General features: G+C 37.6%; 1 protein-coding gene across 5 annotated transcripts in view; it reads left to right on the top strand.

The window, feature by feature from the left end:
* The window catches only part of SMOC2 (SPARC related modular calcium binding 2), a 137990-nt gene that overhangs the window by 85921 nt on the left and 35432 nt on the right, over positions 1-16637 (top strand). For all 5 annotated transcript variants that reach the window (XM_064708600.1, XM_064708599.1, XM_064708598.1 and 2 more), the window contains exon 8: positions 9879-10065. In XM_064708600.1, coding sequence (XP_064564670.1) covers positions 9879-10065 — 187 coding nt within the window. The remainder of the gene's footprint in view (positions 1-9878; positions 10066-16637) is intronic.

The raw sequence follows: 16637 nt of genomic DNA, 5'->3' as shown, positions 1-16637 counted from the left end.
ATCTGAGATGAGCTTTTGGCTTTACCCAGGGTTAAAGCAGTGCAGTTACCTTTTGACCAGGCTTCATGTTCATGTTGTTGAATCTCATACTGAGGGCAAGAGTTGTGGGAGCAATATCATCAACAGATGATACCACCTTAGAGAAGTTGTTTGTTTCTCTGTTAAAAGATTTTTCATTGCACAACACAGTCCTTGTCATTAGAGACAAGCAATAATATGAATGCTCGTTTTCCACCTGCTTCTTACCTTTTCTTTGATGAGATGAAGAAGAAAAAACAGTAGAAAAGTTTTTGATTCATCTGTCATAGGTTAGCTTATAAGGGTGTAATCATGTTCTCAGTATTACTACATTTTTTTAATTTTGAGATTGTTTAAACCAAGTAGACTTTAAGGGTGCTTTTCTGAGAGATAATGGCAATGGTAGCATAAACTTTTGTATTATGGCTGTTGGAGTAACTGCCTGAAATACTGAAGAAAAAAATGGAGCATTTCTGTTTCAGCAGCCCGTTTAATGTCTGTATTCCTGCTCAGTGCCTGAGGGCCAAATTCTTACCATTCTGTAATGCCTATCCAGTCTGCTATGAATTATATAAAGGTGCAGACAGTACTGGCCATTTTAAGATACTTTGACACATGTAAAGGAGAGCTACCAAAATTCAAAATAACATTCTCTTATTTTTTTTAACATATCTGCACATTTTTAAACTATGCATCTCAGGTCACGTTCCCATAAACAGACAGAAATCCTCCTGGCTGCTGCTGGCTTCTGCAGCAGTAGTAAGGGTTCTGTCTGTAAGGTGGAAATTAGTTGATACTTAGAAAATTGAATGTTGGTGGAGTGCAGTCACCTCCAGGCAGGAGGCAGGAGTTAAGCAATAAGGCTGGAAAACATTGCATGGTGCCAACAGCATTAGCACTGTGAACCAGTGGCAGGAACATGACACAGGCTGCAGCCAGAGATGCCACTGTACACCTCTGAAAGGAAAATTACTTGAGTGCCTAAGGTCAAGTATCCAAAGTCATATCCATGCACTCAGTTTTCCGAATGGGGAAGAGAAACAACTTCTGTTTCATGGAAGGGAAGTGCTAGATGGATAAACATTCGTGTAAGATGGCTGGGTTATTTAAGTGCCAAAGTATGAATTTAGGCACCCCTGTTTGCCTGTTTTGTTTTTTAATTTTTAGTACAGCTATTCAAATAAATATGTATCCTCAGCTTACCTGGCAAAGAGTTTAATTTTCACAGCTCTATGGAAAAAGTGAACCAGCTTTATTTTCACTTCAAATCTCTCTTGAAAAATGAGAGATTTTTCCACTGGCAGGAGACTCACATTAGCTGGTCAATATACTCATAAAGCAAGAATGATAGCTTTGCGCAATTTTGTTTAATGAATGAGCCTTCAGATTGCTATAGTAAGCTGGCCAGCCAGCCACTCTGTTTGGGACAAGTTAGTGATTTTCATTTACTGTAATTTTGGTTGGTGGCTTTTTTTGTTTGGTTGGTTTTGCAGTTTGAACACAGTGTGGCTGCTCTGCTATGGCAGGATGAGGCAGCCATGTGTAAGAATAATAGGTACCAGTATTTCCTCTTATGTAGGAAAACCAGATTTCATTCCATTTGGCAAATAACTGCTTTCAGATGTATCCTTGCAGAATGGGGCAGTCATTTGCACATTATCCTCTCTCATGTTAGGGAAGTCAACAAAGCCTAGCAAGAACACCTGGAGACGATAATCCATGCTCTTCCCATTAATTGAGCAAAAGCAAGGTGAGAGATCTCATCTTTTCAGAAGACCAGATTTTCCAATCTCATTGTGAAGCCTGATCCCATGACATTGACCATTTGGCTTTAAATGATTTTTGATGTGTGTAAAGGTACTTTTTAAAGATCCATTGAGGAAGGCAGGGTGTAAATAGTCTTTGGATTATACCTGGCACTTTGCAAAGGCTTGCTATCCCTTTCACACACATCTTTAACAAAAATATGCAGCTTTTGGTTTACTGCACTCTGACATTTCATGGATGGTAAAATAAAATATTTAACCTGGGAAATTCAGTACAAAAATTTGCCTCTAATGCAAAAAACATCTTTGAAGTAACTCCTATCTGTAATCTAATGTATACTCACTTCATGTTTCTCCCTTATTTGTCTACTGTAGAAGTAAATGTTAATATTTAAATGTTTAGATTGTGTCATGTTTATAAATGAAGAGTAATTTCTGTGTGACTTTTTAAGTCAGGACAGATCTCACACTACTGTTTTATTCAATCTGTGTAGGAGTGCCAAAATAGAGAATTACATTTGGTGTCAAAGTAGTAGATAGTTTGATCCCTTAATCTGTTCAATGGCAGTGAAGAGAAAAAGGATCACAAATGAATAGCTGATTAATTTAAATTGGTTATAATTGTGAGAGGATAAATTTGAATACTTGAATAATGTTTCTCATCTGTTTAACCAAGAAGTTGGGCTAAAATAAATAAACAAGAAAGCAAAGGAACAAACAAATAGAATGCTAAAATAGCAGGTTTTTTGAGGCAAAACAGTTATTTTTCTTTTGCAGTGATTGTGGTTATAGTCTTTCTCAGTAACTGTGGTTACAGGATTTCAAATCTTAAGAAAATAAATAATTGCAGAGGTATGTGCAAAACCTTCCCTAAACGAAAAAGAAAAATCCCTTAAAAAAAAGAGATTTTTTTTTAAAAAGAAAAATTCCCAGCAGAAAAGTGGGTTTGGATATTGATTAAAGAGCAGCTCATCCCATTATGTTTCAGACCTCTGTCTTATGGCTCCCCCAACTTTTGCCAGTTGGTAGAACAGAACTTGTGTATTTCAGAAAGCTTGATTTGATATAGGCCTACTGGACTTGGATCCAGGGTAAAAGTTGAGTTGGTGTATCCCAGTAGATGATATTGATTATGATTGTACTGTTTTCAGGTAAAGCAAAATGGGGGCTAGTGGTTTCTGTATTTTGAATATTTTTTCAATGGGCTCTGCATTTTCAGAGGATTTTCCTTGTGTATTGCAGTGTCTTTGCCTATGAAACCACATAGATAAATGAGAGCATCTGTCTGTGATTTATCCTTCTTTGTTCAATGGACTAAAGTACATATAGTAATCATTAGGGCTGTGTTGAAGCAATGAGCTTTTTGCTTTTTGAGCCACAATCATCAGCCCAAGCTCCAAAAGTGCAAAACAGTGATCAGCTGTACACCGAGCACTCTGAAAATGCACACAAGGGGCCTGCAATATTTGATTCCCACAAGTTTTTTTCACAAATGAGAAAGAATATGGGCAGGAAGGTTGCCAGCTTCCTCCAGGCTTTGAGAACCCTCATGCTGATGCGCATCTGAACCTAAGGAAAATCAAAACATGTGGCGCCAGATGACTATGAATGCTGTAATTTAGTCCTGAGTTTTGGTTGCCATCTAGATGTTGGGTCTTAGGTTGAGTGTTTATTAATGTTACCTATTCCTTACAATCAGTACTTGGTCCATGGACAAATGTTAGGCTTAACTGGAAACATACTTGCATATGAATATATTCAGCTGAGACCTCATGTACTGTCCCTTGAGTTTAGTAGGTATTTTTCCATGGATTCTTACTGGGGGAAGTCTGGCCCACATAAATACTCTTTGTTTGATCCAGGTTAATGAACAGCCTTTATAAGAAACTAGCAGCATGAGCAAATTAATTCTTGCATTGTAGCATTTAGCTGCACTTGATTTCAGTTAGAATCAAGGTCATTTGAAAGTGTCAAGAGGAGGCAAGCAGATAAATTCTTGTAAGAACAGGTGTCCTGGTTTGTAAAAAAGCTATCTTAAAAAAGATTGGTGTGAGATGCTTATGCTCTGGCCATGAGGGACAAGGAAACAGCTTACTTTACACAAAGGGCAAGAAGGTGGCATTCAAAGTGCATAATACCACTTCATCTGCCTCTTCAGAGAAGAAATCTGTCATGCTAGAGAATGTCTGGACAAGAGCTGGAAACCCTGAAAAAATAGAAAGCCATGGAATAGAAAGCCAGATCTCTCCATTACTAGAATGAAGTAATTTGGGGAATTTTTGTAATTTGTATTGGCTGTGCTTATAGCAGGAACAGAATTGATGGATTCTGGGTGATATAATTGGTCAGCTACAGGTAAAGAACCTGTTAGTTTACCTTGAAGGGCTGTGTTTGCTGGAGTTGGATTGAGGGAGCCACTGCTGTAGTAGACCATTTTGCCGTTCAGTCAACTCCTCTGCAGGAAATGCATAGCTTGAATAGAAATTATCCCACTTCCCACTTTCCTTTCTAATGTGAACATTTTGGTCATATGTGGAAATATAATTCCCACTTTCCTTTCTAATGTGAACATTTTGGTCATATGTGGAAATATAATTTGGTGTAATGTAAGTGCAATTCCATTCAATGAAACTTGAATACTGTGAAAACTAGTTAAAAATATAAAAACATATTGTGATCAGTTTCCTTGGGGTGTATCAACTTCACTGGTTCAAAGAGGGTTCATCCTAAGCAAATGGAACACATTCTTATTCTCATGAGATGTGACATTTCTTGGAGGGTTTCATGGGTATCAATAGGATGAGTATTTATGCATCCTAATCATGGTGTATTGAAATAACCTAGCGCAAAACTTCTGTAAATCAGTACTTGAAGTGCACTTAAATTAGACTTAATTTACTGGGACAGACAGTTGATTTGAATAACACTCTGATTAGCAGAAATTATCATACAGTTTAGGCATGATTACATTATTTTATCCTGTGTGTATATCCTCCCAGAAACAGGGTAGGACTGCAATATTGACTGTCTGTAATGTTACACTGTACTCCTCTAGAACTTGCTTATCACTTTTGGAAGTATTTTTGTTCACAGGTTTCTTGTTACCTGTTTTCTGTATGGGACACTGAGCTTCAAGCCCTAATAAAAGATCCATTTACCCTGAAAACTAGGCTGTCTAAATTGTCCTTTCATGGCCCATTATAATGAGAAAAGGAGGCAGAAGGAACCAACTGAAAACAGAATTTCTTGGAGTGGATTCTGATTGTTGTATACACATTGTGGAGTTAAGGAAGTTGGAAGGAAATGTTTGTATAGTGGCAGGAAATGTTAAAGTACCATACAGATGCCTCTGCAATTTTCTGCAGACTTGACAACTTATTCCTGCAGACTACACTGAAATTTAGACATAAATACAGGTATTTACATTTATGCAAAAAAACCCAACTCAAATTTCTTGTAATCATGAAATTCCACACATTGGGAGAAGTTGTGATAAGATACAGCAGAAAAACTGCTTGAATTTCTGAAATAAGGAGCCTGTTACAAGGCTAACAAGATGATTATCCTAACATACATAATACAGCACTCAGTGTTTTAGATGTGCAACAGAAAAATGCACAGTTAAACAGATTATTCAGGATGACTTTTCCAGAAAAATCACTGCTATTCTCCTCTAGGACATTTCCTAGTAAACATTAATTAACATTTTAGGTAGCCTATCACAGATGAGTAAATGGAGTCTTCAATAAATAAGGAATTACAGTGTTACATCCTATTGCTATTGAGGTATTTTTTTAAAAATGAAATGAATTAATTTAAATTTTCTTAATTAAATGAAGTTTTTTTAAAAAATTAAAATTAAGATGCAGCATTTCAGCTGGTTGTTTGTAATGGACTGTAAAGGCATCTTAAACCAGAACATGAAAAATGTATTTAGCAACTAATCTTTAAAATGAAAAGAGAAGAAATTGAATGGCACTGTGAAATAGGAAGTGGAACATGCTTTAGATACGTTACATCTAAAGCATTTTTTTAACTTTTCTTTGTCATGAGCAAGAATTTTACTTTGTCATTTAGAAATGGCCATTGGGTAGATGGCACAAAGACTCTTGATGTAAAACTGGACAGAAAAGTGTATTTCCTTATACGATTGAAATGTCTATTTTGAATCAGTAATGCTTATAAGCCTAAATTAAAATGTAGTTTGGGTAGGAAATGCAGAAATGTTTATTAACCTGAAATAAATTATCCCAGCTAAGCCTACAGCACTGGCCAACATGATAGACTATGCAGAAAAGATTTTTTAAGCCATGTTTATATATTTTTAGCCTGGTTTATGTTTTTTTACTAAGATGCTTGGAAATGATCTCTTTTTTTCTAGCAAGGTAAAATTGAAGGAATTATGTAAAATAACAACAGTGTAAGCACATTCTTTAAAAAGAAGAAACAGGAGTGTCAGTGCTTTTCTGTTCCCAGCAGGAATATTATTGTAGTAACACATTCCAGAGAAAGTTTGATGCATTTTAATGAGTAAGGTATTTATCCTACTTTTATTGTGACATAGATCCTTTTCTATACTGTTCATTTTATGAACTTCTGGCATCCATCTGTTATGGTTCCAGTTCATAGTTGTTGTCAGATTGTTTGGACAAACTGTCAGAGATTTTCTAAGCTAATGACATTTATCACTGGTTCTCCTGGGAAATGAACATTTGTTGACCATGACTCTTCTGACATTACAAAGGCAATTATTTTCAGCAGTATGGTAGCTCTTGTGATAAGAGCTCTTAGCATCACAGGGCTACAGTTGCATCTTTCCACTACTCCTGTTGTAAATAATTGAAAGAAAAGTCTGAAAGTGGATGAATGGCTCCCTTAGACAGGAAATCACACAAAGGATTAATGTTCTGGTTCTGGCAGGCAGGATTATAGATAAGCACTGTAGACCAGTTTTCTTTTAGGTAGGATCAATGTTCTAGTGGGGAAAATAAACAGGGAAGTAGTAATGGTAACACAAATAGTTGCATCAGAAATGTGCAAAACATTAGACTTCAGAAATTACTTTCTTGGGCAGATGGCCTGATAGCTGACCTGAAGCTCATGAGCCATTGTGTAAGGAAGAAAAATGATGAGTTATTGTGCACTTTTGTTAGATTAATTTAATGAACTCTGTTCAGCAGATTTGTAATAAGACTCAGTCATTTGACTAATAGAGAACTGACAGATGTAGTGTTTATCATATTCTTTTTTTTTTCCTAATTTGTTAGAAATAATCTAGATTTTATCTGAAAACTAATTTAAGCCCAGCAGTAAGTGTTCCTCTGCTTGTTAAAATTTCCTATCTGTAAGGGAAAGATAAGAAATTAAAAGTTTCAAGAAGGGGAAAGTCCTTTATCTTTAAACCTTCCTTTGATTACTGCTCAGTCTGCTCAGTTTCCAGTCTCACTTCTGTTGTTAAGTTCAAGCAGTCCTCTGACTGTCCCTCCTAAAGCTATAAGCCATGTTTTCAGCCCTCTTGTGACATCTTCCCCAAAATTCTGCTTTTCTGTGCCTCTGACGTTTAAAACTTGACATTTCCTGACCAGGAGAAACATGACCTAGTGCAACAGATAAAAATTTCTGGCTTGAGCAAAGCTTGTAGAAAATCTTGCCTCAGCTATTCAACCAGTAAAGACCAGTTATCTAAGTCTAACGCTGACACCTAAATCACCTTAACAGAGGTGACTGCACTGGCCCATGAGTCAGCAGTGCAGTCCTTCACAGGTTATTTCAATCAGTAGAAACTAGAGATTCACAGAAATTAGAGAGCACAGTTTGTGTCCACAGCTGAAAAAGTTCATATCAGCTTCTGCACTGGGAATTTTCCATCACACCCACTCTATTCAGATACATTTTGTTTATCTGGATGACCTGATTATGTGGTCTTTATACACCAGTATATTTTCTAAACAACGCTGGGAGCATGCAAATGTATTTTCATACAAGGCTGGGTTCTGGGGAGATAAGAATACCTGCACATCTGCCATATTATGTTGCTAGTTACAAGGACATAAACCAAGAGAAGGTCACAGTAACTAATGGCATGGTCCCAAGGTTTATCAGTATGAAAGAAACATTAATTTAGTGGAGTTTAAAAAGTAATTATTTCCTGTCTCTCATGGCAGCTGCTTCACCCCATGTGCTCTTTTATGCCTGATTGTATACGAAACATAAAAAGTGAACAACAAAGCTAAGTGAGGTGTTTTCTGGAGTTGTTACAGCTTGTTACTGATATTCATCATAATCCAGATTCACTGATGGAAACATTTACTTTGGCTACTCTAGTAGGATGTTGGTGACAGATTTCTACTTTGTCAAGCTATAGTTATTTCTGCGAAGGTTTCAATATGAAAATAATTCCTACATCCCTTTTTAAAAGAGTGTTTCTGTCCATACTACAGTGATTCTCTAAGTACACTTTATTATCTACACACTGGAAATTTGAGAGGTACTCAATCTCTGTTTATGTCAGTGGGTAGACCAACACAAAAGCATGCAAAATCATCACCTTACCCAGATACCCTGTTCAAGCATTATATGAAACAATAGAGGAAAAAAAATCAGCTAAAGACCTCCATCTGTGCCTTGTGTAATCAAGCTAGAAAGTGATATTTTCTTTTGTAAAGCCTTTTACATGGATTGGAAAAAAACCACACTGTTTTGTAAACCAGGGGGCCATTGTATAGGTGGAATTGTGTGCCATTTAAAGTATGAAGGTGTTTAGCTTCATAGCACCTTTTCCCCTGCCACAGAAGTCTTACTGATTTTGGACATTTGCATATGCAAAAAACTGTCAAGGAGCAGTATTATTCTGTGAATTTCTATTGGTGCCTGCAGTTTGCAGTGCATTTTCTGAATTCTGTGGATGAAAGAAAACAAGATTACCCTAGAGCTAAAATTTGTTAAAATGCGCTAGAATATTCAGTCAGGATTCAACTTGTTCTTTGTGCACTGAACTATTAAAAGTCAAAAAGTAAATCCTTTAACTGGTTTGAAAGAAGAACAAATATTACCCACTTTTTTTTTTTTATTGTAACATTAAAATGACTGTTCTTTAACTGAAGAGAATCTGTTACTGATTGAAATTTTACTGGCTTGAAATTTTCCTGTTAGTAATTTGAACATCTGCAGAGTGCTTAATATTCTTGCTTTTCAAATATTTAATATTTTTTTCCTAATGGATAGTGTAGGAGTTATTTAGAAATGTATTTTTAACAATCTAAATTTCAAATGATAGGTGATTTTAAATTCCCTGGAAAAATAATGGCTTGAATATATAGTCTTTCTTATTTACTGTCTCTGAACTTTCACATGTACCAGTTTATTAGTGACCAAAAATCCTCAGCAGAGGTGTTATTTTACTGATTGGTGTAAAATGACAGGCCTTTTCAGGCCCTGTGGTTTCTTCTCTTTCCCCCTTGCCTCATAGTTTCATGTAAAGGCTGAGAATATATAAATATGTAAGTTTTTCACACATTCTGAAAGATTTCAGACATACTGATTCCATGACATAAAAATGTATTCTTTTTGTGGGTCTTCGCTTTCCAGAGCAAATGATACATTGCCAACACCAGAATCACCGGAAAAGAACGTGGAAGAATTCTCACTGTGTTAAGAGGTTGTTTCAGAACTGGAGAGAATGAGCAGAGTATAAGCATCCAAATAAATATCTATATGAATAATTCATTTAAGGAATCCTAGGCAGTTGTATTTTTACTGTTGACTCTGAAAAGGATCCGTTCTTTAGGGACTGTGGAGTGCATGAGGATTTTTTTAAGGTCACAAAGTATATGCTTATCCATAGATTACATCAAGTATATGAAAGGGGGCATTCAGAATACTATTAGGACTATAAAATGAAGCAGCTGCATGAAAAGGAAACAAAGGTTTTAACAATATATAGCCTAAACCAATGTAGCTGGTATTTGAGCTGTAGCAAGCTTTAACAAAGAAAATCCTTATATGCAATCAAAGAAAGGTATAAAATCTCTTTGATAAATTGAGTAGGCTCTTTCCATCTGTCTTCTTCAGTGCTTTTTCTTTTCCATCTAAAAGCATCGTCATGTGACCAAGAGCTTCAGTCAGCCCTGGAGGAAGCAAAGCAGCCCCAGAAGGACAATGTGTTCATTCCAGAGTGTGCTCAGGGCGGCCTCTACAAACCAGTGCAGTGCCATCCTTCCACGGGCTACTGCTGGTGTGTGCTGGTGGACACGGGACGTCCCATCCCCGGTACCTCAACCAGGTATGGGAGTACATGTTCAGTTCTCAACAGCTCTGGTAAGAACATGCCCTAGTGTCCATGAACTATCATGTAGATTTCTACTGCCAGTGGAATTATGTCATACAGTTTTTATATAAAGTGAAATACTTTGAGACATCAAAAATTAAGGCCAGATGGCCACGGATTCTTTCACTGCAATGGCACAGGCAGTTTTGCCATCCTAGTCCTCTTCTTTACTCCTTTTTTGTGCTAGGAATCCAAGACTTGAAGCATATAATGAATGATCCCAGAGGAAATCTCACACTCCTTATCCTGAATATAAAAGAGGCAAGTGAGATGGCTTATGACACAAACCACATCCAGCCTCAGAAATGCTTAGTTATTTTTTTATTTTTCCAGCAACCTCCTCAACTATTTAATATGATGATCTTTGATGGAACAACTCCTCGGGAACCCATAGCTAGGAAATATCATTTTAGTGTGTTATTAATAGAAAGTTGGAGTTCAGTCATCTCAGCTGAGCCGGATACATGGTAAATTATTGTAAGCCACACAGTGCAGATGTAGGCAAAGCACCTATCAGGTTCCAAAGGATGTTATTTAAGTTGGTTATTGAGGTTTGGCCCTTGTAGGAATGCTATAGAAGCTCATATGGAGTTGGCAGGCAGTATAGGTATCTTGATGCAATCATAACTCTTTTATAACTTAAGCAAAATCTCTTTTATCATTTGCATAAGGTTTGTGAAAGAGACATGCGTTATAAGCCGCTTGTTGTAAAATAGTATATTCTTGGGGAGGATTTTTTCACGTATTCTTCAAGTGCTGAGTTATTGCTACCTGTTTATACTATAGTCTAGACTTTGCCAATTACAGTGCCACCTGAAGTGGACTTGATGATCTTAGAGGTCTTTTCCAACCTTAAGGATTCTTTGATTTTATCACTTAAAGTCACTGTTGATCAACTGGTTTTGACAAGTTGAGGTCCATAAATGGTCAAAAATTAATAGTTTAAATTTGATGCTGAAACTGTAGGATCACAATACATACTGTATGAGAATCTAAAGATGACTTCTAGAGATTCCAGATACTCCCTTTTACGCACTTTCTCTGTTCTCCACCCCTAGGCTTTTTCACTGTTTCTTCTTTTTAGTGCTAATCCTTATTATCTTAAATAATTTTATTTCCTGTTCCCTAATTTGAGTCCAAGTCATCTTTTTGTGCTCGTCAAGCAATGCAGCTTCTGCTGTGGTTTTGGTTTTGCTGGGTTTTGGGTTTTGGTGGGGTCTTATCTTGTTTTTGTTTTTGTTTGGGCTTTCTTCTTGTGGGTTTTTGGTTTGGGGTTTTTTGGGGGAGGGTTTGTGGTATTGTTTCTTTTTCATTTTTCTCCTTTTTTGGTTTTTGTTTTTTTGTGTGTGTTTTAGTTCTTATTGATATAATTTTATTATATGGTCACAGAATAGTTGATATTGGTAGAGATCTCTGTAGGTTTTCTGACTCAGTCCCCTTACTCAAAGCAAGATCATCTATAGTAGATTGCTCAGGACTATGTCCAGTTTATTTTCTACTTCCCTTTCATTATCTTCCTCTCTTTGGATACTTAGAGACATCATTAAGATTCCCCATGAGCATTTTCTTCTCCAGGGTGAACATTGTCATCATTCTTTTCTTACTATACCAAATGCTCCAGTCCCTTAATCATATTTGTGGCCCTTTGCTAGAGCCAGTGTGCCCACGTCTCTGTTCTTAGGGGAGCTCTGTGCTGAACACAACATTGCAGATAAGTCTCATTCTCCCATTGTGAACAAGAGGGCAAGGGTCTCCTCCCTTGACCTGATGCCAGTACTTTTTCCAGTGCAGCCCTGGAGGCTATTGGCCTTCTTTGCTGCCTTATACTCAGCATCCATCAGAAATCCCAGGGTCTTGCTTCAAAGTTGTTTTCCAGCTGGTTGACCCCATACTGTACTGATGCAGGGAGTTAATCTGTGCCAGGGGCAAGAATTTTGCTTTTTTAAACTTCATGAGATTCCTGACAACCCATTTCTGCAGCCTGTTGAAGTTATGGCAGCACAACTGTCTTGTGTATCAGACACTTCCTCCCAATTTCGCATCATCTGCAAACTTTTTAATGTTGTTCCATGTCCCAGTGTCCTGGTCATTAAGGAAGAGGTTAAACGAAGTTGTTTAACAATAGACAAGCTTTGGGGCACTCCACTGGTGACTGACTTCCAGCTGAAATGTTTCTGCTCATCCCAACTATTTGAAACTGGCTCTTTAGCCAGTTTTCAACACACTTCACTGTTCATTTATTTCGTACATATTTCGTCAGTTTGTCTGTGAGAATGTGCTCAGAGACAGTGTCAAAAGCCTAGCTAAAATTAAGATAAATAATATCTGCCCATCTCACCTTATCCACTGGGCAAGTTGCAGAATCACAGGAAGCTGCAGTGTTGGCTAAGTATGATTTCCTCTTCATAATTCCATCCTGACAACTCTCAATCACCTTCTTCTTCATATGTTTTGAAATAGCCTTATAGGAGGATTTACTTTATCACCTTTTCAGAAACTGAGGTGAGTATCTCTGGCTTATTTGGCTCTTCCTTGCCCTTCTTGAACACAGAAGTGGCATTTTCTTTCTTCCAGTCCCCAGGAACCTTTCCCAGTCAGTAAGATCTTTCAGATATAATAGAGCGGCCCACAAATCAGCCAGCTTCCTTGGCACTTGTGGGTGCATCCCATCAGGTCCCATGGAGTTATGTATGTCCAATTTGTTCAAACAATCCCTGAGTTGATCCTTCATGACCCAGGATAAGTCTTCCTTGCTCTAGACTTTACTACTGCTCTCAAGAACCTGGGATTCCTTGGAGACTGGTCTTACAAGTAAAGAACAGGGAGGAGGTGCCATTGAGTACTTCTGCCTTCTCTCTGTTCTTTGTCACAAGGTCTCTTATCCCACCCAGCAGCAGCCTCACGCTTCCCTTGTCTTCTTTTTGCTGCTGATACACATGTAGGAAGTTCTTGTTGCCTTCATGCTCCTTACCAGATTCCCAACCCCATCTCTGCGCACTTGAACAGTGTCTGTTCCTCCTGTATCCGCTGACCAATTGCACGCTTCTTTTTAAATGTGAATTTTGTTAGGTGCACTTTCTTCATCTCTGTGGGCTTCCTGCCACATCCTGCACATCAGGATGAGCCATTTATGAAACTGAAGGTGATGATCGTTCAAAATCAGCCACCTTGCTTTCCTATTAATATGTATAGTGTGCACGCAGTATGTGCCATTTTGGCTCCTGCTGTCATACAGACTGGAATTCTAGGCCTTCTCAACCCCTTGATGAATCACCTATGGACCTAGAATTAGTCTCTGTCTCTTTTTTTTCCCCTGTTTGGTCTGCTGGGCTCTTGTTTTTGGCAACTACACAGTCGCTCAGCTGTGGTAGAAGAGGCAGCAGGAAGACCTTTCACTGTGCCGCATGTCTCAAGGTTGAAAGGCTGGAAAATTGGATACAATCTTTCCATGCATATGGTTTAGACACAAAAGTGCTCTGCCTGATGACTGATACTAAAAGATCAGCTGCTATGTTCTTGACCATTTACTTAAGGTCAGTCCTCAGTGAAGCTCTGCGGAAGTAAAATTTAGTGATATCCCCAAAGAGGACATTTCTGAGCACAGATGGGTAAGGAGAGTACTCAGTTTTAGGAATTTCATACTAAATAAAGAATGACTGGTGTATTTAGGAATCTACAGTCTTGGTAAACAAGCAGGTGGGATTACTGCCTGGAGTTTAGGAGGAATGTCTAGACCTCATTTCGGAGAAATATTTAGATGGGCTGAAATCCCATTAATTATTTCTTGATTTTAATTTTCTTTTCTGTATTTATAAAACTAAACTTTTTTTTTTTTCAGGGAGAGGGAACTAAATAGGAACCAGAATATAATGAGGAATATACACTTGTCTTTTTATAATTCTTATAGAATGGAAAGAAGGAATATGTGAGTCCTTCCTAGTTTAAACAGTCAGGGGCTTGTGCAAAATTTAGTGTACTGTCTTTCGGTTTTCCACTTCAAAGTACAAATTAAAGGATCTTAAAACTCTACTGCAGGAGCTGATACCATTAGTACTCCTGGTAGCAAGATGGGTGCGTAGCATACTAAAATGCCCGTACTGCAAATAAGGGTCAAATTGGTAAGGGACAACACTCAAAGGATAGACAGATCCAGAAAGCTATTGCCAGAACAGCTCAACATTCTGCTTGTTATTTGTTTTGAATGTACTCATGAGAATGATATTTGTCATAATTATAAGGTTCTGAACATCTCAATAAATGGTAATCATGTTAATTAAGACCCTCAAAATGAAGGGAAGTTATTAACACTCACCTTCTAATACACTGTCATCTGAAAAAAAGACAAATCATTTGTCAGTGAAGGTATTTCAGAAAAAAAGAAACTCATTCTAGAGTTAAAATGAAGGTATGCCAATGAAGAACACTTCTAGGACATTTAGGAGAGTAAAACAAAAGAAATCGGTGAAGTTGTGGAATAAATCTGGATTAAAAGGAGGTAATGCATTTAAAGGCTAAAAACAACCATTCCCACAAAAGTGTTGGTGTGTTCCTCACCAGCTGGCTCCCAATGCCACTTGGAAATCACAGCATGAACCTCAGCCTTTCGGCTGATTGGGGACCATGAGGCTGAGTTCTGACATGTGACTTTTTTAGCAACTAGGATCTTGTGCAGAGTAAACCCCAAACTTGCACAAGATTCTCTAAACTTAAAAAGGAACATAAATCATCTGTTTCATGAAGCTGCCCTCATTTTTGAATCCCTGTGGAAGCCTCCATCCTCTTCTGCTTTGTACATCTCAGTAAATCTCAATGCTTCCCAGCAGACTGATCAGAGGTATAAAGCAATCTTCCTAAGCCCTTGCCAATTCTAGATATACATTCACTGCTGAGGATTCTTTCCCCTTTTAAATTCAAAAGAGTAACTTGGGATGTCTTTTAACTACACTATTTTTAACCTGTGCTCCATTCTGGCATACTATCCCGTTCCCACTCTTTCTTCACGAAAACTGAGGCAAGTCTGTTTTTCTTATCAGTTTTTAGCATGGGTGCTCCTGTATGGCAAACTTTAAATGACTTGTGTTCTTTCTTCAGTTGCTTTAAAGAGTTAAACATAGACTTTTCACATTGCAGCATTTTAACACCTATCGGGCTTTTATAGATTTAGTTTGTATATATATGATGGACTATGTGTGTATTTAACAAAAATATCAGCCAAAAGGGTAGAAGAGTAGAGGCCAAAAAATTAAATGTAGGCACAGAGCAGCCACAGTAATGGAAGAGAAGGAGGGGAATGCAGAGTCAGGTATCAGATTAATCAGGGACCAGGCTGTTTGCCAGATACTGCATTAGTGGGTATTGCTCAGAGACTTCCCTTTCACTGTTTTCTTGGCTGATTGAAGTGGTCATCCATCAAGTATCTGAATCCAACCCATGTTATCAAAGCACCTTCTATTTCTGCTATTCTTTAGGGTAAAAAAGAGTCTGTAGCTCTCCCACGTCCATAAAACTGATACTATACCTTCTTGCAGCTGCCAAAACTTGGTGGGCTAGTAGTCAGTTTCATCGGATGGTATAGAAATAAATTAAGTGCTCAAAGGAAAAAAATAATATTGCAGTTCTCTCTGCTGCCCGATAATTAAGAGCAAAATATTTAGGCATTGTTTTTAGAAGCAGTCAGACCTGAATCCAGGACATTGCCACCATTCAATGTTTTTAGAAATATTTTGTTCCAAAAAAATTGGATTAGTATAATTTAATAAGAAATCTAAGTATGCCACACAGTAAATGTGCTTTTGGTGAAGTTGGAGTAGGAGAACTTCAGTTGTATAAACTATGAAAAAGTCTAGAATCTATTCAGTGAGCAATATGTGCACATGCATGTATATAGACATGACGCGTGTTCATTTAACTGAGAATTGAAACATTCTCTGAAGTGCTACCTGCTAAGTCCTGAAACTTCAGTCTGCTTTAGGACAATAAAGTAAAAATTTCTCATAAAGAGACTCTGTTGAGGTGAGTGAAAAACCACCATGCTTTGATAGTGGGACATGGAAAAGGAGGGTGAGATTCAGCAACAGATGTTCCTCCCATGCTTCCTGGTCCTGCATAAAAGATATTGCTAGTGGTGTTGCATAAGTCACTGTTTGTTTGAAGTACAAATAGCAGAATTTCTTGTTAACAGTTAGACTAACAATGTGACTTTAAGTAAACTCAACAAGCATAGAAGGACCAGAATATTCCAGCAGCAGGTGGAGATTCAGTCTTCTTCACAATTCACTTCAAGCAGTTCCAGCCCAATTATCCTCCTTCTGGAAATCCTATCACTTTTGCACTCTTGTTCAAAACATAACCCTTCTTACTTAAACTCTTTAGAGCTGCAGTAGTCCCTAACTACAGTACCTGCCTTGCTCTGATTTTGGTATTGTTTCTTTGTTTCTCTGGTGTTTCCCAACATGAATACTGTCTGTGGTGTTGTTTATGACTCCTTTTTTTTTAAGGGGGGAGACAGCGTCATTTTTTTCTTTTTT

This window comes from Zonotrichia leucophrys, chromosome 3, assembly GCF_028769735.1.
Source record: "Zonotrichia leucophrys gambelii isolate GWCS_2022_RI chromosome 3, RI_Zleu_2.0, whole genome shotgun sequence".
In the NCBI taxonomy this organism is placed as follows: Eukaryota; Metazoa; Chordata; class Aves; order Passeriformes; family Passerellidae; genus Zonotrichia; species Zonotrichia leucophrys.
This window is presented reverse-complemented; position numbering and strand designations above follow the sequence as displayed.